The sequence below is a fragment of the Meleagris gallopavo genome, chromosome 8 (assembly GCF_000146605.3).
Source record: "Meleagris gallopavo isolate NT-WF06-2002-E0010 breed Aviagen turkey brand Nicholas breeding stock chromosome 8, Turkey_5.1, whole genome shotgun sequence".
Classification (NCBI taxonomy): domain Eukaryota; kingdom Metazoa; phylum Chordata; class Aves; order Galliformes; family Phasianidae; genus Meleagris; species Meleagris gallopavo.
This window is the reverse complement of record NC_015018.2, coordinates 14,611,252-14,634,680: the sequence shown is the minus strand read 5'-3', so window position 1 is coordinate 14,634,680 and position 23,429 is coordinate 14,611,252. Positions and strand designations below refer to the sequence as shown.

Here is a 23,429-nt window from a genome sequence, read left to right as displayed (position 1 = left end):
AAATCTAGTAGTGAATTGGCATCCCAAAATACAGAAAAATGTAAATAAGAAAATCATAACCTTGTGAATTTGGATAATAGAAGACGAGTACATTTTCACTTATGATCTCATTGTCCATAATTAAAGGACTTCTTGCTACTAGTAGGATCATGAGTTAAGTGAAATGTGCATTGCTGAATGAGGACTTGGTAAGGGACCACTTGTGGTTTATATTTGAGTGATTTAAAGAGTTGTTTTACCTGATCTTCAGCAACTCCGAATGCATGAGGCAGCTCTTCAGTCACATGAATATTTGGGTGGTAGCTGTAATGAAATACTACTTTTAAAGTGAAGCTCTATTTATTATTTATATGTATATATTTGTATATGTTTAATATTTATATGTGAGGACTGCTCCAAAAGTAATACCTCCTATTTTATTATGCTGGCCTGTGATTTCAGAGTTTGAAGATGATGGAGCACATTGCCAGTTTTGGCTGGACTGTCTTACCACACCTACCTCATAGTCCAGATTTGGTGTCTTCTGTTTGTGCTGATGAAAGATGGGCTGTGTGGGCAACATTTTTCTAGAAACAATGCCATCATAACAGTTGTGTGAAACAGTGGGTCAGCTCCATTGGTGCAGATGTTTGAGTGTGGAATGGATGCACTCTTGTTCGTTGCTGGTGAAAATGCACAGCTAATGCTGGTGACTGTGTTGAAAAATGGTGTCTTGTAGCTGAGAAGTTGCTCTATGAAACAGCATTATTATGTTCTTTGTATCTGTTGTTGCTGCCATGGAGATAAATAGGAGACATTACTTTCAGAGCAACATATGTATATATAACAAACCATAGTGAGATATTTATCATCTATTTCACTGTGGTTTGTTATCCTTACAGAAATTCGATATACAACACATTCTTCTTTTTCTTTCTTCACAGTTTAAAAAAACAACAGAACACAATATGCCATATTATACTTGATAAATTGTTCCAGATTTAGCATTTTACCGTTACTCAAGCTTTAATGCAGATGTGTCAATACTTTTATTTTTTAACTTTGCGTGAGATTTTTTCTTAGGAGTGACTTTCACAGGATACCAATCCTTAACATGGATGGTTTTTATCCTGTTTTGGTTTAATAAGATAAGAACACTCCATGCATGCATTGTAGATTACATTGAGTTGCTGAATTTTCTATTGTTGGTATTTTTAACATTGAAGAAATGAAGCTATACAAATGCTTGCAGATATTTCTTTAGGTAAAATTAAAAATAAATTGATGTACCAAATGAAAAGATAATATATACAGGGTCATACTTGATCTGAATTTGATCTCATTTGCATCTACATAAATCATGCACAACTCTATTGAAGTGAGTAAATTTACATCAGTGCAGAATTGGATTAATTGAGATCACAATCAGGTCTGTTTGCCTTTCCAGCTTCTCAGAGGAAACCTGAAAAGGAATCTTTAACTTCAAAATACAACTCATGTTGACCGATTTAAATAAACTTTCAAAGAATATTAAATGGATCAGGGCTGTACAGTTACCAAGAAAGCATACTCCTCCTTTTTGCTTCGTGTATTGATTGCATCTTTCTGTTAATTTTGAATTTAGAGTTTGAAATAAATATTTCCCATTGTGTAAATGGCAATATTAAGTTCATTGGGTCTGTCGTGCAATTTGTGAAGCCAGCAGTAGAAGACGATTCCCCTGTGAATCAAAACCAGCTTTCTAGTAAATGTAAAATGTCCTTTCCTTCCACTTGTGCCAGATGAGGTCTGGGAACTGGTGCTGATGCTGAGCTGATCGTGGCAGGTGTCAAGTCTCTCAGTTGCAGCTGAAGTCAGGAAAAACAAATTGAAGAGCAATTTGCAGTCCTTTTTCAGGAGTACGCAAGAGTTGCTGACTAAATTATCTGTTCTGTGAAAATTACTTGAACTTAGCACACAGAGAGCTATGTGCCAAGATATTCAGGTATTGCCAATCGCTGCTTTCAGCTGCATGTAATTATTTGTGACTTCTGTTGTCCATTTTGCTTTAAAGAAAAAAAATCATTTCAGTTGCTTACAGGTATAACAATTATCATAAAAAAGGAGCATATCAGTTCAAAAATAATCACAAGTTACATTGATTAATTACATTTTGCTGTTTTCCTGTTATCTTGGGAATCAGAACAGAATATCTTTACAGTTTATGACAAACAGAAGCCTTCTTAAGATTTGATTTTGACAAAGATACTGCTTGTGTCCCACAGCAAATTTAAAGGTGTTATGGGTGAAACCAGCAAGGAAAGGAATTCTTGTGAACCGGTCTGATTATAGTGCAGTATTTATATGCTTAGGAAATAGAAAAGATGAAATTGTCACTGCTCAGTTATTGGAGAATAGAATAAAAACCATTTACGCACATGAATGGATGATGCTGGTTGCTGTGGGGGAACAACGTGCCATCTCTCCCAAAAGTGGTTAAGCAGGAGCATCGGACATGGTGCCACCTAGGCCTGGTACCCCCAGGATGTGCCCACGGCCTCTGGGCTGTGCCCTTGTGGCTGGAGGGCGATGGCAGCTGGGCATTCTGCACCCAGCACAGAGGGGAAGCATGGGGCAGAGTACAGAGATAGTACAGATAGAGAGGCCAGTCCTGAAATGTTAATTCCTTGTGGCTATACTAAACCTGATATAACCTTTCTCAGGTTTGTCTTCCTTATTTAGAGGGCTCCTAGTTTAGTGAGGGAAAACCCTGAAGAGGAGAAATAGATTTTTTAATTGTATTTTTAACTCTTTCTATAAGCCCTGCTGTACATTTGAAACAGAATTTAAGCTGATTTTGTACCCTCTGATTGTGTGGGTGTTGGGTTTTTTATTTTGGTATTTGTTTGGTTTCTGTTTGGTTTGTTTTGTTAAAGTTTACTCTTTTATATTGCTAATCCCATTACTCAAACTTGCTCCTGGAACATTTCCTCTTTCGCACTCATATCAAGGAAGCAGTCAGATTCTGGCTGTTTTGAGAATTCCTCCACCAGGGCAGTTAGCTCTAAGTGGCAGCCAATTAGTTGTCTTCCTGACTTGATTGTCTGCTGTTGTGGCATGGTGTGACAGGCTCTTATTTAGGCTTGCTTACCATCTGTAAACAGGAACCTGTTACCTGTGAGCCTCGTCGCTCGTATCTTGGAGACACATCAATTTCTAGGTGACAACCCAGATTCATTTATTTTTTTTAATCTAGGTTATATAGCCTATTTCCTCAAAACAATGAGGCACTGCTGAATATTAAGTGAATAGAAAATGAAAGGTATTTAGTAGTAAGGAAAAATCCTTTGAAATGTACTTTCTGTAGACACATTCATGATTAGCCTTTCCCATTTCTTTGGACAAAAAAGATTGGGATTCAGAAATGGAAGGGAGAAGTACATTTCACACTGCCCGCTACTTGTTGCTGTGGCAACACAGATACATCATTTTAAAAGGAAGCATTTTCAGCATTTGGTATAGATAACATGTTGTCTTTCTTGCTATTTCACATTAAGCTATAGAATTATGATTCATCAAGTTCTAAAAATTGCCGCACATTCATGTGAAATATAATGTATGTTATGTGCTATGTTTGTTAAATGTAGTAGTAAATTAGTAAAAAGGGTGATATCTAATTGCTCAGGAATGCCTCATAAATGAAGGGTTTGCTGTGATGACAAAAATTACAGTGTGTTATGAGCACTTTGGTAAATAGTTGAACGTATTGGGAATTCTTGACAACAGACAGATGAAGACCTGCCACTTGAAAAACTCCCTTGCTTTAAACGCTTTCTAACTTCAGTAGTCAAAAGCTGTTAAGCTTTAAGTGCTTTGTCATATTTGTGGGCTTTTATGGCAGAAGAGCAGAGCAGACAGCAGTGATGATGGAAAACGATGGTAGGTAGACTTAAAATACTATGAAGCATAGAGACAATTGTATGTAATGCCTGGAATTGAAACCTTTCTGAATGAAATGATCAGCCACATGTGCCACCCTTACGGACCCTGGAAAAAAGAAGAGAAGAAATGTACCCTATTGCTAACTGTGCATGAAATTGCAGTGTTAGGAGATATTGACCAGATGTTTCAATCTCAACAAATAGCTTGTTATGTGACTGAGTGAAAATCTCTCTGCTGCTTTGATCACATACACCTTAAAGGAAGAAGTAATTTAATAGAGGCTGTCAGAGTTCATCATTGTCAATAAACTTTGACTTGACCTTTGCCATCTGTTTTTGATACCATTGCCGATAGAAGCTGATAGGCAGCTGTTTACAGTTTGTGTTTTATGAACTCTACGCTGCCAGACAATGGAAGTTGTCTCTTCATCTGTGGATTTTTTTGCTGTGATTCAGTGTGTGGGTGTATTCACTGAGACTGCTCATCATCTTGCAAGGAAGTGAGAGTGACATGTGCATGCATTTCAGAAAGGAAGATTTGATTTAAGCTTATACATATGCAAAATTATATGTGAAGTTTCCTAAAATGTCATTTTGCAACAATATCATTCACAGGCTAGTACTTAAATAAACATACCATTAAGAGTATAAAGTCTTAAGGCATTTCTGAAATGCGTCTCCATGAGTGCTAATTCAGTACAGGCAATGTAGGCTGAGGCACAGTGAGCAGCAGCGTGTAGTTGCACAGTCAGTCAGTCTTATTGTACCCAAGAATGATCATGCATTTTGTTGCTTATGATAATATGTTTTATTAACACACCAAAGCTTTTGGCCGTGCAGAATAATGGCTTCTTTTATGCTTACGCTGTCACTTTATCACGTTTTCCTCAGTGACCAATGATGAATTTAGTATCTTTGAGTTCTTTTACTGATAAAGGTACTTACCTCGAGGCCTTACCTCGTACATAGCTTTGTAATGTTAGCATATGTCTCAATAAGCAGTTGTATCTACTGAAGCAGCCATGGAAGAGACCTAGGATTCTTCCCATTGTGATAGCCTTCATTTAAATGTGCAAGTGATGAATGGGCACAACCAGATATATAATCTTTTACATGATTTTGTGAAGGAATCGCATGCACACTGGGATCAAACAAGGAGGTGAGTGATGCTCCAGGTTCTGGGATTTGCAGTGGGAAGGAACTCGAGGCCAGCCGCAGTGTCTGTTATGTGCTTTGCAAAATGTTGCAGGAGCCTTTCTGCCTTTGATCTCAAATAACACATATCAAACTTCAGAGGAGAGGCTGCAGCACTTCAGGTGTTAGAGGCAGAACTGCAGCATCAGGAATACAGGATAAGAAGGTGAGAGAGTAGAGAGTATCAGAGATAGCAGTCTAGGCTGGCTGATATTTAAGGGGTGGGATGAAAGAGCTATCTTTGACTAGTCACACTGAAATTTTGAAATATGACTTCAACTCGTTTAATGTGGTTGTATTTTCTTATATGGCAAGAAGCTTAGAATCTAGACTAAAAATAAAGCAGTGGATAAGTAGATGAAAGGCAAGAGGGGAAGAATAGGAAGTGGAATACAATGGAACAGCAGAGGTGAAGATCATTATTTGTATGACAGACTGTTAAGAGGCAGTGTGTTAGCTTTGTGTTTTTAAATGTAGAAGTGAATCCTCCTGGATGATTAACCTTTTGATAAACATGTTAATTTGAAAAGCTACAGCAAAATGCAGCTTGAGGCACAACACTAAGACTAACTTATATTCCTGTGCAGGGATTTGGATAGTAAATGTTGAAGCAAATCCTGATAAGACATAGGAATTGGTCTCAGTGCAAGGATTTAGCTAGTCTTTCCTTTACAAAATATTATCACTTTAATCTCATTTGACTGGAAGTTGCTTGAGGGTGTTGTCATGCATTTTAACAATATCATTTCCTCATGCAAGGTTTGGCAGCTTCAGCTAATCGTGGAGAAATTACTGTACAGGACATGGGGCTCTTTTTGCAAGTCTGCTTTCATAAAGATAAGCTCTATTTTTCCCTTTTCCATTTTTTTTCTTATATAGCCATTATGTGATAATAGCCATTGCAGTCTTTAAATGTTTATCATCAAAGAAAAGAAAAAAAGATTCCAAAGGTGTTGGAATGAAAAGATAATCTTTTTTTTTTTTTCTTATTAAATTTTATTTATCTCGACCCTGTATTTTTCTTACTGTTGCCCTTAACAATTATCTCCTTTTTCCCTCTGGGGAGCAGTGAGTGAGTGACTGGGTGAAGGTATAGCTGGTGGCCAGGGTTAGCCCCACCACAGCAGGGATTTGAAATGATACAGTGTGTGTAACAGTAACCGAGTATTGCTTCCCAGTTGAGCATGAGATCTGTCACATCACTGACAAGAAATGTGAGCTCACTCGCTTGGAACAGTGACCTTGATGTCTTTTTTAGGATTGTTTTGCATATTGGTAGATTTTCCCATTTTTAGGATCTATGTAGTGATTTTTTGTTCTCAGTTTTTCTTGCTTCAAGTGGTTGCAAGAAACATCATGAGGTGTCGTTTATTTTCTCTTACTATTTGAATATTCCTAAAAGCTTTTTAAGGAACTACGCAGCTAGCCAATGTTGGAAAATGTTCTAGGAGTACAACAAACTGATGAAAAGTGTATGGACTTTGTCTTAACTTTAGGAAAACAGATACTCCAGATACTGCTGTATGGAAACAAGCCATTTCTGTTTATTAAAAATAATGCTTCTTAAGATCTTGCTAGCGTTGCTTAGTTTAGATTTTAACTGGCATGTTAAGTCATAGCTATTATGCAATTTAAACCAAGATGAGATTTGACAGATCATGCGGAGAAGAGTCCAGCTTCAAATAACGCACTTCAGATGTCTATCTTTCAGTAGTGTTAATGAGTTTTGAAGATCCTTCACTATGAAGGACGTAATACCTCCGTTTGTGTTGTCAGTTCCTAGGTATTTAAGCTCTAAAAAGGCAGCTAAAAGTTCCTGTGTACAGAAGGTATGTCAGTCTAAGCAGAGCTTCGTATGCTTTGCCACTGATAGTTTAAGATGACTGACAGATGTGGAAATGCACTAGTGGCTGCAGCTTTAAAGAGGAGCTCAGGAGTTGAGAGGGAGGGCAACATGGGAGTGATAGCAAATGGCTTTGTCAGCTTTCTCCTTACTATTATCGATGTTGTCCAGTTGTCAATGGCATCTACAGCAAAGCATGAAGGCAGAATAATATTAAATCATTTTTTGAAGGATCTTTGTTTTAATCAGAAGATTATAAAGCTGTCTTAAGCTTCTTCAGTATGATGTTTCTATTTAAGATGTAGCAGGTTGTATGTTGAAACCTAGCAGGAGCAAACTTGCCTTCTGCAGGGGAAGTCTCGTCTCTTTGTGACCGGAGATTGTGATATAAATTAGGTAGAGTATTTAGTTTTACTGCTTTTGCCTTTCAAGTATAGGTCCTCCTTTCTAGTGAACTTTTAAGTAACAGTAGAGAAAAGCTTTGAATTCAGATCTTGTTGTGATATGGAATACTGAACCATGTGTCAAGTGGTGTTCTCAAGCTAAATAGAATTACTTGGGAAATAAAAATCAAAGAATTTGTTTTTCTCTCTTTTTCTTCTAATTGCTTCTTTTTATTATTTTTATTTTTTAATTCTTTATGGCCACTGATGTTTTCCAAGTACCATGAAGATGCATTTTTTGATTGTGTGGGTATAAGACACCAATTCAGGTAATCTGTTGAGCTCATGTTGATTGTTGTTCTCCAAAGGCAGCACTGAATAGCTGATCAAGTCAAGTTACTCCTAGTGCTTGTTGAAGTGCTTCTGGAACCCAGGAAGAGTTGTTTCCAGAGCTATTTTCTAATCAAGTGAAGTGAGAAGTAGGAGTACCACATCTTTGAGTCCGAGGATGTAAGAGAGTGGGATAGTTAACTCCAAACTGCTCTACCAAGTCACGGTTCGGTCTTCATAAGTTTTGTTACCAAGATTTCTTAGCATGTTCACATCTTGCAAGAAAAGATGTTGCTGTTCTGTGCAGTTGCCACCCACTCGCTGGAACACAAAGGTTCTTAAGCTTCTCTGGTAGCTTCAGCATGCCAAGAAGTTTACTTGTTAATTTTGATCATGAAGACACTCGAACAGACAGATACTCCTGTTTCTGTGAGCCTATGACAGTGTCACAAAAATAAGGAGAGAAGCATTCTGTCATTGTCCAGTGATTCCTTGAGTAGCCAGTGCTGGCCTCTTTCAGTGTTGGCTTCAGTTTTTGAACATAATGAAGAAGGTGCTGGTAGGTATGGGTAATTTGAGGCAATGAGATCATCTTAATTTTAATACAGAATTATGTCTTAGGAGTCAAGAAAAAAATGGTCTTAAAAAAGTTAGTATTTGCTTTTTACCAGAGAGCATACGACAAAAATACAAGGAAAATGCTCTGTTTAACTCAAGAGAATATCTGAAAGGTGTTTTAATTCCCCTTTCCTTCCTTTGCCACGGATGCTTATCTGAAGTGACAGGGTCAAGGCTTGCCCTTATGTATACCTGATGTCCAAGCTGCACTGACAGAAGAAAACTTCAGAATGTAGAAAGAAGCTGGATTTCATAAACCACTCTAGATTTTGAGCTTTCTTGTGACCTAAGGCTGTCTTGCTCCTTCATGATGAGCTCCTACATTTGACACTTCCATCTTTGGGCCTAAAATGGCCTCAAATTCCCATGAGTAATGGTGAAGATTCTTGGTGTGGCCAGGTGCCAACCTCTCCTGACCAGACTGTCAATACAGTAAGTTAATAGCTGCCTCGCTACCTAGCCAAACCCTTGATAATTAACTCATTATGCTAGTGCCTGCTGAGCTGGGTCATTTTCCATTTCTGTCTTGAGTCTTTTCATTCAATTAAATCTTCTATCCACATAAATCTCTAAATTGAATTTACACATTATATAACCATATACCTGGCAATGTGTGCAGTTTGTTACTGGCCTTCATTTGATCTTGGATGTAATACTGCATGATTGTTTCACGGTGGTAATTGTCTTCTGATGACTAAGTCCCTGTTCCCATTTACAGTGTTCAGCCAAAATGTTACGAGCAATAAGAATAATTATACTGATGTGTGAAGAGGTCCACAGAAGTCTGTTTTTTCCATATCAGTATATTTAAAATTAGACTACAGTCCTATGTCAAATGCAAAAGAAAATACTCTGAAGTCTGCCTTGAAGATGTTATTTTGTCTCGTGTTTTTTTTTTACGCATGAAATGTGTTCTCTGTGGCTTATCCCGTTAGGCACAACTAGCAGAATGCCACAGATATGTTCCTGTAGTTCAGTTTTGATAAGTTTGCAGCGTCACGTCCGTGTTTTGTCTTTGCTGATACGTGGAATTTTCACTGAGGGAAGGGAAGAAAAGTTGTAGCTGGATATCTGTGAAGAGAGTGTCTTTCCGGAAATGCTGCTGAAGTGCTTTTCCATCTTCCTCAGTGTTGCTTAACTTAGCTCAGATGTCCAAATGAAAAGAATATCTATATACCAGGTAATCCCTGTATTTCGAATAATCATGGCTATGTACAGAATCACTGTGGTCTGCACAATGTGCAGAGGTACATCTCAAGATATCCCATATCGCAACTCTGATTCACATGGGTAACTTTACTTGAGTTTAAATTAAGGGTTGTGACAATTACTTATATTGCATGCATCACATCTGAATTCAAATTGAGCTGCTGCCAGTAGCCAAAACTGTGATATTTTAACAGGATTTTTTTTTTTTTTTTGCAAAGATGTATGTGAAATATTACTTGCTACTGCTCCAAATGTTGTCAGACTTCATATATAAAATATGGAAAAGTTGTATCATTTGATAAAATGTTATAAGCTTAAGGTGCACTTTGAAATCTTTTTTGGAATAATACTGGGGTTTGTGGAAAGCTGATGCTTTCACAAATGCTGTTTGTAGTGACCTCTGTTAACTCTTGTTATTAGTGAGGGTAAAGCATGCTTTTCAACATAGGACACAAAGCTTCAACTACTTACCAATATGGGAATTCCATTTTTCCTTATGGTATGTCACGATATTTCTAGTCTTGCTAAATACTCTGTTCTTAACCATATCTCCAAATATAAAATATTATTCATACTAAGACATATTAAATGCATAATGTGCAAATTTGTATAATGCATTTAAAATAATAGTGTATTATAGCTAATTCCCTTGTTAGGGGATTGCTTAATATGAATTAATCACGAGTTGTGCAGATAGATGTGCTGTGCATTTCATGAATGAGAGATGGAATGAAGCACCATTTGGCAACAGAATTCTTTTATCTTAAACTTGAAATATATTAAGTGGTTGCAGGAAGGAGGCTCTGCAACATTTGTCCATTTGCCTTATTAATTTGCATGACTGAAGAATTTCTTTTTTTCCTTGGAAGCTGGAAGTAATAAAGATGTGACTAAGCATGTATTTGTAACTCAGTTGCTTGACCTTTCTACAGCCCACAGCTACCACTAATGCTGATTTGTAATAGAGACATTATCGTTTATTTAAATCTTGATTAGGAAACAATTACAAGTAGGGCTTTAGTGTAGCAGTAAATTGATGTAGCCTTTAATTCATACTATAGATTGAGTGGATAAGCTTTCTGACTATAATTAGAGTGGATTATAATGGCTTCAGTTGGTTGACTCATCTCCAGCAGGGTAGGGCCTGTGATTGTTTCTTCACATTTATCTTTTAGTTCACACTTGATTTTTTTTTTCTTTTCTGATAAATGTTATATTTTAATTTAGTAGCAAACTTAACAGTTGAAAGATATTTTGCGTTAATAAAAGAGAAACCTGATAAAATAGTAAGGTATCTTAGCAATGTATATACATGCTATGCTCTTTACAATTCAAGTGACAGTACAGCTCTTATTAAAATATGGGATAGATAATTTTGTGTGTGGCTCAATAACGTGAGTGGGAAACATTTCCTTTTGTGTGTATAATTAAATGGTAGAATCATAGTTACTTCTGGCACCGTTTAGTTTTTGTATACCTATTGTGAATGTTGCAAAATGTTGGGTTTTTTTTAGGTTTCTCAAATACTGTTTTTCTTATCTCAAAATTTTATTTTTCTTCTCTTCAAGTTTCTTTTTAAAAGACCTTACTACTTGGTTAAATATAAGCGTGGGGCATATCTTTGGACCTAAAGAACTTTTTGCTATGTTTTTACAAGGTATTTCAAATTTATTTTATAATGAACTTCATCCATTTCAGTAAGCTTTCTATTAGCTATTAAACACTCAGCAGAATCTGTAAGGGTCAGTTCTTCACTTGCTGCTGGTCTTTCCTCCCTCACTATACTTCATGTGTTTTTACTTCTGGCACAGAAGTGTTCTGTAGGATTGGTACGTGCCACAGTGCTCTGTTAGGCACATACGGTGAGTGGAGAGGAAAAAAGTAGCAAATAATGATATATCAAGCTTGTTAACTATCTGTATTTTTTTTTCTGTCAATCTGCAGTGGATGATTCAGAACCCATACAAAGCTGCAACTTTCTTTGGGTGCATTGGCAAAGATAAATTTGGAGAAATATTAAAGAAGAAGGCTGAGGAAGCTCATGTGGATGCCCATTACTATGAGCAGAGTGAAGAGCCAACAGGAACCTGTGCTGCCTGCATCACTAGTGATAACAGGTTAGGAGCCATTAATGTTTTCTTAAGATACAGATGTATGGAGCAAAACTTGTTAGAAATATTTGGATTTGAATGACAAACCAGATGTGGTGCTCAGGGATATGATTTAGCGGAGGGTTGTTAGAGTTAACAGTAGTCTGGTTAGGTTGTGGTTGGACCTCTTGAAGGTCTTTTCCAACTTGAGCAATTCTACGATTCTGTGTTTCTATGAAGTATTAGCACTGGTTTGAAGCAACACCGGGCTGCCTAGCACGCAGTTTGGGGTTGGATGATGCTAATATACCTTAAGGGATATACCTCTGCAGTTATATTACAGCAGAGAAGTGGGAGATACAGCCACCAGTTTTTCTTCAATTTTTAAAGCTTCTGTTGCTGTCTCATATCCCACGTGTTGACCACCAGATATCCATGTCCTTTACTGCAAAGGTGTTGTAACATGTCAATGACTATATACTGTTACGTGGAGTTATTCTATCCCAGTTTCTTCACTGCATTTGCCCTCAAGTTTTTTTGCCAGCCCATTTCTCCAAGCCTCTAGAGATCAACTGAATGGCAGACTGCCCTGTTCTCCAGCTTGTCAACCTGTCCCTCACAATTTAACGTCATACCTAATGTCATACTCTCTGGAAAGAATGTTCATACTCAGGAAAAAGGAAGTTAATTCATTTATCTGGACTTTTGGCAATAATTATACCTACAGTGTTTCCTCTTCATCTTCCATACTTAGTTCTTCAAAGAGAAGACAAGCAGTAAAAGATGCTTGTGCTCTGTGATTTTCTGTGTGGTCACACAGTGTCTAAGCATGGATCATTACAGCAATTGTCACTTCCTAGATGACTTGGTGGGGAAAATGAAGTAATGATTGTCAAGAGGTGTACATCATGAACTCAGAAAAAATATGTATGTATTTTGCCACAGATCCCAATGGAATTTCAAAGTTCAGGTAAACTTATTCATAAATATGTCTGCAAGCAATTCTTTAACTTACTAAGCAGCATTTTTGCTTTGCTAACATAAAACACTTTTCTCTCAATCTCAAATCTTTTCACAAATACCAGAAATCTGATCTCTGGTTCTTCTTTATCTCAGTCACTGTTTTAGAACACACTTGAGAGTGTACAGGGAAAGTGAGAGACTCATTTCACCTGTAGGGAATAGGAAAACAGTAGCTGATAGATGCCACTAGAGTCTTTATTGTGCAGCCTCCTTTCTGTTAATGAGAAAAAGTTTATTCTGAGCCTTTTTTTTCCCCTCTGATCATACTGGGTTTTCACCATTTTTTTCAATTTGTAAGAATCTCTTTAACTGGCTGCATTTGATAGCTCTATTTATTGGTTAATCTCATCCTCATGGGACATATGCTAACTTCCTTCTTCAAGTAATTCAGCTTTCTTGTCTCTCTGAGATCTCGGAACTAATAAATAGCACTCATGGATTTTCCAGTAAGTGGCTGTGTGTGTTTCTGTTTCAGATGACCTGATATGAATATTTTTTTTCTGCTAAGTCTGTCAAGCTTTCTGCAGAAGAGTTCTAAGCTAATTCATGACTATAATTCTAAACTCTCTTGCGTAGCAATACTCCAGGGGTTTGTTTGTTTTTTTTTTTCAGAACTTTTCAAGCAAATTGTAACAAATGATTAAACTCTAAAGTAATACCTATGCTCTGTCATAATCTGCAGCTTTAGTTAGTATGTTCTGCTCATAAGTAGCACATGCATGGAGTCTCCACTAAGCTGCAGACTTGAAGTGCTCAAACTGCCTCCAATTACCATATTTAATTGACAAACATCTACCTTCTTTGTGTTCCTTATGTTGAACCTATTTCTGTTAAGGCTTAGTTTTAATTTGGAAAAGCTTGAAGCTTCTTCAGTGAAGCAACCTTCTATTATGCCTCACATGCAGGGCATCTTTACTGTTAGGTGTAACCGCTGAGAGTTAGGCTTACAGCTTCAGGAATCTGTGGTAAGTGAAAGCAAACACAGGGTCTTTGCTAAGGTTTGTGGAATGTAACTTCTTTGCACTTAGCAACACACGGAGGCAGAATTTTTCCGGCTAGGGCCTTAATGGATATTTAAGAGTTTATTAAGCTGGAAGGCTTAATTTGCTTTATAAATTTAATTTTCAAAGTATTACCAGAATTATACATGTCTTCCTGGAACTTGCTTGACTTTCTCCTGTGAATTCTGTAGATTTCTTGTCATTGAAATGATAACATCAAGAATAGAACTTCTTACCACATTATTTGTACTGCTGTGGATACTTAGTCTTATTTTCCATGCTCACATTAGTCCTCTTTGGCTTTGGACTTCAGAATTAAAGAGAGAAGGCCCTAGAATGTTCCTAGTATTAAACAAAACAGATCTGTGCTGGGTATTTTAATATATACAGAAAGTTAGTCTGGTTCCTTGCTTTACTTTTGGCATACCTTATCTGTTCAGTTCACAAGAACTGCCAGTGATGTGTGCTTTTTATTGAATAGGAAAAAAGAAATGGAGTTAGTGAATAGATGCTGTTTTGTTTCGAGGTGGAACATTTTCAAGAATTCCTCATTTACTTAGCTCCTAACACCTGTGCACGGCATTCAGTCTGGAGGCAGTAACAAACTCTGGTAGCAGCAGCCTGTAGCATTCCACACTGCCCTGTGTCTCTGCCTTACAGCAGTGTTTGTGTAGTAAGGGGTGATACATACAGCATCAGGTGTACACATGCTGGGGAAGTGGACAGTTGTCAGTATGTACATTGCATCTGCAACTACACGTTATTGGGCTCTTGTGCTTAAATATCATAGCAGCAATTTAATTTTAAAGGTGCATTCCATCACTATTAAGTCTAGAAACTTTCTCACAATAAAATATCATGGGATAATTTCACTAGAGTTGAAAGTTAGTAGTAAATAACTGTCTTATGACCCGCATTTAGGAGTTCCTCTATAACATCTATGGCTGATTTCCCCTGTCTTGTGTTTTAATATTCATAACAAATGAAGCACAAATGAGCTTTTAGCAATGTTCTAGCAGGGCACAGCTAAACTAAAGTTGTTTTTTTTTATTGCCTTTGGGTTGTTTTTTTGTTGCTGTTGTTTTTTGTTTGGTTGATTTTTACAACTGAGCGTCTAAAGCCCTGTCTCCTTTTCAGGTAGTAATTTACTCATTTGCTAGAGGAAAACGTAACTCCAAGGAAAAATTTCAAATCGGCTTTTAAAATAATATAACTGTTCATTGGAAAATGATAATGACACGACGTATACATATTTAAAACCTTGCTAATTCTCATGACAGAAAACACTTTGTAGAACATAAAGGAAGTTGGCTACTCTAATCTGCATGTTAGGAGGTACCAGGAAAAAAAATTTAGCAGAAACCTGCAGATACTAAACTGTGCAGAGGGACTTAGCATGAAATGGAAAAACAAATGAAAAGTAAGCAAGTGGAAGTGTGTGTGTGTCTGTATATAAAAACATATAAAAATATATAATAGTGTTATGTAAACTATGTACATGGATTTAAAATATATTATTTAATAAAATTATATTTTAAATATCATTTAAAGGAATTATTATGAAACAACGAAGTATATCCATTTTATTGTGTTTCTGTTGTTCTTTTTTATGTTCCTGTAAGGATCTTTGATCTTTGAGAAATTTGCAGTAGTATTAGTTAAGGAGGATCTAATGCCAGGCTTTTAATCTCTTTTAGGTCACTTGTAGCTAACCTTGCTGCTGCTAATTGCTACAAGAAGGAAAAGCATCTTGATTTGGAGAAGAACTGGAAGTTGGTGGAAAAAGCCAAAGTTTATTACATAGCAGTAAGTTCAGCTTCTTTCAAATTTTGAAAGTTTGAGTTATGGCATTAAAGAGATTTAAGCAACAACCATGCCTATTGCATGGATTTAGGATGATTTCTTATAAACATGAAAGAAAATGTCTGCTCCAATTTCATCATAGCACGATTTCTTTAAATTTAAATGTAAAAACATTTAAGAATCATTTAGTTGTGTGCTTTCTTGAATTAGTGGGAAAAATTATAACAACTAAATATATTTTCAGAGCTTTTGTAGTCGTGCATCAAATTTACATTTCACATTTACTTGTAAATTGTTGTGAAGGATGCACAAATGATGTAGAAAAACACTATTAGCATAATTATTCACTGCAAACAGTTTGAGCTTATTTGTGTGAACAATCTTAATTGCTATTTATTCCATAGCAATTACTATGGCACCTTTATAACTCAGTATTTCAGAAACAATGATTGTGATAAACCTCTTGAATTTGGATGGTGGTGTAAACTGGTTTAAATGATGAAATCTTATTTCTGAAATAAAGAGATTTTAAGTATAGGACATTAGTAAATTCACAATATTTATTTGCCATTCTAGAATGAATCAAGCCAGATTACTGCATTTGTTTAAATTACATCTTGCTTAAACAGAAGCAGTGGATTTGTTTTGATTTTGCTCTCAAGTTGATATGATTGACCAAAATTAACAAACGTAAAACATGTATGACAGATTAAAACCTCATAATGTGCATGTAATATATGGATTCTGTATGACAGCTGCTTCCATTCCGCTACCTGAGCTATGTGGGAACAGCTGGTAAGAAGTGTAAAAAATTGATTATCCAAGAGGAACAAGTTCATTGAAAATAGAGTTATTTCTTTTAGCTAGTGTTAATGTCTCCTACAGCCTGTTAGTTTGCACTGCTGTAGGCTCTACATGGTTGTTATTGATTCTTGTGTACGGCCAAGACTGCCCCTTTATAAACTGTCAAAAAATACTTATAACCTTCTCAGTATACAAAGAAAATACATCCTGCTGCTGTTGCCATATGTGCTGCAGTTCATGGAAAAAAAAACAAAACATTAATGCTTTGCTCATTTTTTATTTCTGTTTTTTAAGTGTTCTATGTCTATTTTTCAATAATTATTCCTCATCCTGTTCCAAATGCTATGCTTAGGAGTTAATGCTATTGGGTAAAAAATACTGGAAATCTAAAAGTGTTGTTAAATGTAGCAAAATGAATGTTACCTGAAGAAACATTAGCATGCTGCCCAAAGCTTTTATTTACTATTTTTCATTACTGTGTTTATATATAATTACTACTCAAATTATCGGTATATGATTATAAATAAATAAATAAATAAACTTAGTGGAAATGCTTTAGGACACTGAGAAAAATTACATTAAGTGAAAATAAGTTCTTTTTTTTTTTTTCCCCTTAAGGTATAACTTTGATCTTATTTTAGTTCCAAAGCCAGTCTACTGTGTTCTATCCATTTGGTCCCTTTAATTTTGACTCAGTAATGCTTTCTACTGATTTCTATATGTATTAAAAGTGCTTTGTTTTTTTGGGGGGGTGATACCCTGTCTTATGACCAAGAGATTTAGAATTATTGTATTATCTGGAAAATAAAATCCAGAATGTACATGTATTAGTGGATAAATAACACCCAAGTGCTAATATATTAAGTATTTGCTAAATTGACTTCATATTAAGAAAACATCTGCTTGCAAGAGGATATCTGCTGGGTGAAGAACCTGGTTCACACCAGTAGCAATTGCACTCAAGGCTGGGTTCATTTAAGAGATTTCTAGGACAGTGTTATCACTTCAGATTACAGATTGCACATGTGCCTTAACGTAAAATAAAGGAGAGCATGTACAGCTGAACACTTTTTTTTTCCTCTAACTTCTTTACTCACAGGTTTGTAGTGGTCAATGGGATTAAACAAATCCACATCACAAACAATTAGCACTCCTGCTGCTCTTTCGGTCATTAATTTGCTCACTGTTGTGTCTGTCTGCACTTGAGTCTTGTTACCTCTTCTGGCTCTGCACTGTGCCTACGTCGTTTTTTATTTCCGTCTTTCTATCCCAGCGTCACCTATTTCCCGGATTGCATTACCGTATGTGTTAGTGACAGATAATTTTTCTGGAAATCCTTGTTCTGAGATTATCAAACAAGCTATTTTCTTGGCAGAGTAGGCCAGTTGTTGCTTTAGGACAAGTCTGAGATATCCTGTGGTCATCTGTATGTGCTTGCTAGGATAGATAATATGCTTTTCAATGCAGCTTTCAGCAGAATGGCCCTCAGATGAAACTTAGCTCTGAAATGTAATCAATTCACAGAGGGGGTAGGTACAAAGGAAAAGATAGTGAACCCATGACAGAACCCTTAAAGACAACTTCTGTTACCATGAATGAACACAATACCTTTATTTTAGCCATCTGGTAATCGGATCCGGCAGACAAATTGGAGAAAGACAGCAAAGAATAGAACCCTGTAAATCACAGATAGAAGCAAAATGCAGAAGGACTGCCCTAGCTTATGCAAAAACAGTAAACTTTAAAAGTGTTTTTTAATCCCTTAAAATTACTTGGTGTTGTGTCTCTTAAGGTAGATTACGTGTACTGTCAAACTCTATGCGATTTCTTTCCCTTTTCCAGATATTATTCATATACTTGCAGTAATTTCTGCCATTGACATTGTATCTTCTGGTCTGTCAAATTCATTTTGTTGTGGATCAACTAGCTGTACTGCTGGTGCCTGATTAGAATTTGCTGCTAGGGATTTTATGTAGTTCCTACTGGGCCTAGAAAATCTTTTCCTAGAGATTTCCCCTATTTCAGAATAAATTGAAGGTTATGATAGCACTAAGCATTGTTGTTCTGATTCTGAAATTGTGAATGGGACACAACCTGGCATAAAAATAATCTCAAGTTGTGTTTTGTGTATGATTTTTATATAAATAAATAAATTGCTTGGTAAAGGTTACCTAAGATAGCAGAAAAACTAAGGAGAATTTTAGTTGTTGTCTTTTGACTCCAGTTAGCACCTCCATGTTAGTAAGAAATTTGGCACTTGTCATTTTATAACAGGAAGAAAATGGAAAAGAAAAAAATGCTTTCCTCTATAAAAAATGCTGCGCTTAATCTTGTGAAACGTTCTCAGCAACAAATGATACTGCCTTATACAGACAGCTGAATTTTCACTTTCCGTCTGTATTTGAGCCCTATTGCTGTAAATGCGGTGCTTCTGGATGTATTTTGCTCTTGTTTCAGTTAGTCATCTTACTTCTCCCAGTTATTTAGCTTTACTCAAGCCTGCATTTGTTTAATACGTTCATGTGAAGTCATTAGATGCATGAAACACTCCCACAGACTGCTGTAGTAGCTTCCCCAAATCAATCAGATCTTTACAGGGAATCAACCAGATTGTCTGCTGGTGAAAGATATGGTTTTGTAATACAAAGTAAATTAGTAGGTTTTTGGTTATAGACTGTCTTTGAATTTGTGGCTATAGTTTATATACTAAAAAGTTGGTGTTTGTGTATATTTTTATATGTGATGTGTCTCAAAGGTTTTTTGGTAGTATCTACATACACTTTGATATGGCATTGGTGGCTATGACATTGCTGATGTTCACGCTCCTCTACGTTCATAAAAGGGACTTGGGACTGTTCCTGCACTTCATTGTTTGCATTATGTTCACTTTTGTTTGCTTTTTGCTTTTACAATGCCTGAGAACCTGTTTCTGCACTAGCTGTTGTAGGTAGAGACTAAAGGAGCAATTAAACTTTTTTGTAGTCCTAAGACTTATTTCTATGCAGCTGAATTTTGGGCTGCTCTCTTTCCGTATCATCCTACAGTATTTTACTCAGAGAAGGCAATGCTTTCATTCAGTCATCTTCATGTGGACTGTTGTTATTTCACAATCTGTAGAAGTTTAAACTATTGTTTTTTACTACTTTTGTGCAGCAAATAATAGAAATTTCTCAGTAGTGATGTCTTTCAATTGCACGGCACTGAGTATAAAATGTTGTAATACCAGTTAGATTTGTTTGCCTGCAGTTAAATTACATCCACCACCTTCAGCATCTCTTTTGTATTTTCAGAGTCAATGGCAAGTGTAGTTTAACTTGATGTTAATGATAGTTCTGATCAAGAGCATGTATTCTGGTCTTAGGCTATGTTTCACATAGGGAATATTAGGTATTGCAACATGTGATAATGAACTCAACATAGCACTGCTGGAGTATAAGTTTTTAAATCTCCAAGCACTCTGGTATGTTTCAGCAAATATTGTGGTATTTTTATATTTATTTTCTTTTAATACTTAAGTGCTTATCTAAGCAGAGAGATGCTGTGGTGGTGTAGTGGGCTTGATGGCAGAATTATCTGGTTTCAACACGAGTCTGTCAAAACATAAGTTCAAAGTCAGCAATGTGTAGCAAAGCTTAAATAACATTTTACTGTATTTTACATGGGTTTTGGCTATTCTACTTGAGAAAAAATACTGATTATTATAACAATGTAAGTATAAATGAAATTTCTTTTGTGCTGTCTCCTCCTTTCAGAGGCATGTGCAATGAAGGCATTTTTATTGTAATTTACTGCTATGATGAGTATGATAATTTACAACGGATTGTGATAGTTTTTTTTTTTTCTTTGAAATGCGCTGGGTCTGTGTGTGCATCATGGGAAATGGGGGAGACAGACACTGGCAGGAATCAAAATATCCCCTGAAAAGTCATTTGTTTGAATAACTCCACAATAGCTTTTTTTTTTTTTTTTTTTTTTATTTACACCATTGATAACTTTTGCTGTAGTGCTCTAGCATCAGAATGTATGTCATTTGACATGCAAAACTATTTCTCACAATAATGAATTGGTTTTATGGCCAGGAAAATACACAGTTCTGAATGTCTTACTTTGCCATAAAGATGAAGCTGCATCTAGCAAGTTAGTTGGGTCATCATTTACTGGCCTCTCAGATATCATTGCCTTTCTGAAAACCGCCATCTTGAGGAATTGCGTTTGCTGGGAATTACAGATGTGTGACAAATTTAGAAAGAAATTGATCAGATTCTCTATCTAAGCAGGAAGCAAATCTGCCAATTTTCTTTCTTCTAAACTTATACAGGGAAGAAAATAATTTTGCATAAATACAGAAATTCCCAGGTTTTAGTTACTGATCTAAATGGAAGAAAAAAAAACCCACAAACCTTTGTTTCCCTACTGATGATAGTTTGTCATTCTGTGATGTATTTAGAGTTGGATGTGCCTTACACTACCATTTCAAGTGTGACTGCTCATGCATAGATAGTTTTCTCAGTGTTTTCTCAAGTAACTTGGGAAACTGAATTCAAAAACCGATTTTTATTTTTTGCATACTTTGCTCTTCAGAATGTCATTACTTTAAGATGGACACAGGTACTTCATGGAGAATAGTGCATCATGAGATTATAAGACAGATTGTACTTCCTTTCTGTGTAATAGAAAATTAGCGAGAATCTGTTTAACATAGTAAAAATATTTATTTCTGAATGTTCACCTCTGTTACTAATTACATTTATTTAAATGAAGAATAAATGTTTCATCTCCTGTCATTCTCCTCCTACCCCAGTAGCCTTTAAATTGCAGATAAACTTCTTCAGCACAGTAATTAGTGACGCTCAGTCATTGCTCCTTTTATCATGTGATTTTATTTTATTTTTTTTAGAAGAATGCATTATTAGAGCACTTACACAGCCAGCCCCGCTGCAACAGCCAGGCGGCAATAGCAGTGCCATTTTTCACAAAGAAAATGTTGAACAGGAGCCAAACGTTTGGTGGCAGAGTCTGTTGCTAGGAAATCAAGTTCCTGAGGCGATTAATGACAAAGCAAGCAGTAACAAGAAGGCAGAATTACAGATTTAAAAGAGAGGGAGAAAAAAAGTGGTTGGTGTTATAATTACCCAAAGAAATTCGTACTCATTAAATTGGCTGTTTTTATGATTGACTTTAATTGGAGGTTAGTTCAGATATTTAGCTCCTTTCCCACCCCTTTAAACACACACATGCACATAATCTGTAGAACTGCAGACTTGTTTTTCTAAGCACTGAGAGGAGCTTGCCCTGTAATTTGATCCCCACTGACAGATGCATTTTCTATGCTGCCATTTTGAATTAACCTATTGTGCAACAATTTTCCTTAGCTCTGTTGAATAAAACATCAAGTCTTATTACCTCAGATGGATTTGATAGAGTAAAAGAATGTACTTCTAGCTGAAGTAGACTATTTGCAATGAGTTCAGTGATTTGAACTCTGCCAACAAGCCCCAATAATTTGTGATGTATACTTAAAGAACGAAGGAGAGAAGAGCCACGTGGGGGGTCTTTTTGGGCTGTGTGAAGATGAAACGCAAAGCTCACAGTAATATTGTTGTTTGAGCTGAGGTTATTCCCTGAGATCAAGCCATTTTAGATAAAGCATGTTAACTAAGATTTCTCCTATTAATCAGATCTAGAGCTTCTCTTGCTCTTGGTGGTTATCCAAGCTGTCAGGCTACTGGAGGAGTAGAAAAATAAAAATCAATTCTTCTCTCCCCGAGCCCTAATGGTTGGATTCTCCCTGTGAGGCTTCTTTTGTGAAATTTTCCCCCCTAAATTAAAGTGGAATAAATAATATTTTAAGATAATTTTTCGTTCCAAGTAATGTGTATATTTTATGGTGAGGTAAGAACAGGCTTTCACCTTCCTCAGTTTTCTCCCCAATTAGAAATATTTACCCAGTTGGTTCAACAAAATTTTGGCACGGAAATGGGGAGGAGTCTGACCCTGACATTTAAATCCTGTCATGTTTCATCGATCACTTTCGAGACAATATTCCGTACTTGCAGCAAGTGGTAAACAAGGAAATATCCTTTTGCAGCACCTGTAAGTGAACATACAGAAGCTGAACTGTAAAAGCTAAGTAATACCTCTGCTCTACAAATTCCTAATCAAACAGCGAAACAAAAGAGCCGCGCATATTCCATCCAACAATACACACATTACTAATCAGATGCCAATGCAAGCTGTCTGCTTTGTTAAATACCCAGGTTCCCTGAGGCAAGAAGACAGCTGCTATAACTACTATGAAATTTGGTAGCTCAATCTATTTTTGCTACCCTTGGGCTATCAAGCTACTGTTAATTCAGACCACCCGAATTGGTACACTTTAGGGATTTTTTTCAAAGTGTTTGTAATTAAAATGATAAAACATCATTATTACGCTGAAGATGTTGTGTGTGCTTTGCATTTGACAGATACCTACAGAGATAAACCCAGCATGTAATTTTCATTGACATAATGCTTGTGATTGCATTAGCCTTTTAAAAGTATATTGCTTTTTAGGGAAAAATGAAGGGGGAGGGCATGCTTTTACTCCATTAGCAGAATTTGTAAATCTGCTGAAACACTGAATCAGGCTCTTGGCGGTGTCTGGCGCGGTGGTGCAATGGTGTGGGCAGCGGTGCCAGCTCTGTTGCTGTGGTTAGGGATCTGCCAGCTCCCTGGTGACTGCGTGTAGGAGCACCCAGCCCCCTGTATATGTAGTCTGGGCAGGCTTAACACACTATTTAAATGTAAATGTAAAAGGGAAGCCTTCAGACTCAAAGGGGTGAGGTGAGCCAATTTGACAGGAGATCTTTACTGGAGGTCCTCTTGGATGTCTGTCTTCATTAGATGCCATCTTTACAAGAGCACAATAATTTTTGTTTGTTACTATGTCAGCTTTGTTAGAGCAAAATCTCAAAACTAAAGCACCATCAAATCTAGGAGTTGGAAGCCCAGAATGAAGCAGTATTGGTTCTGTCTTGAATTACTCTTGTTTTCATTATTTCTGTGGTAAGTTTGAAGAAAAATGGTCGATTTAAGATGGTTCTACAGACTAAACTGTAAGCAACCATTGCTTATTTTGATCGATCCAAAATTTATAGTAAGTTGGTCATTATCACTCTGTATTCCTGTATCGGGCTGCTGAATCACGGCCTGAACCTCTGATTAATCACCTGAGGCGAGCAATGAGTCAGCCA

General features: G+C 36.5%; 1 protein-coding gene across 1 annotated transcript in view; it reads left to right on the top strand.

Moving 5' to 3' along the window:
- The window catches only part of ADK (adenosine kinase), a 255,177-nt gene that overhangs the window by 96,398 nt on the left and 135,350 nt on the right, over window positions 1-23,429 (top strand). The window contains exons 4-5 of the mRNA XM_010714373.3: window positions 11,421-11,593; window positions 15,288-15,396. Of these exons, the coding sequence (XP_010712675.1) occupies window positions 11,421-11,593; window positions 15,288-15,396 (282 nt within the window). The remainder of the gene's footprint in view (window positions 1-11,420; window positions 11,594-15,287; window positions 15,397-23,429) is intronic.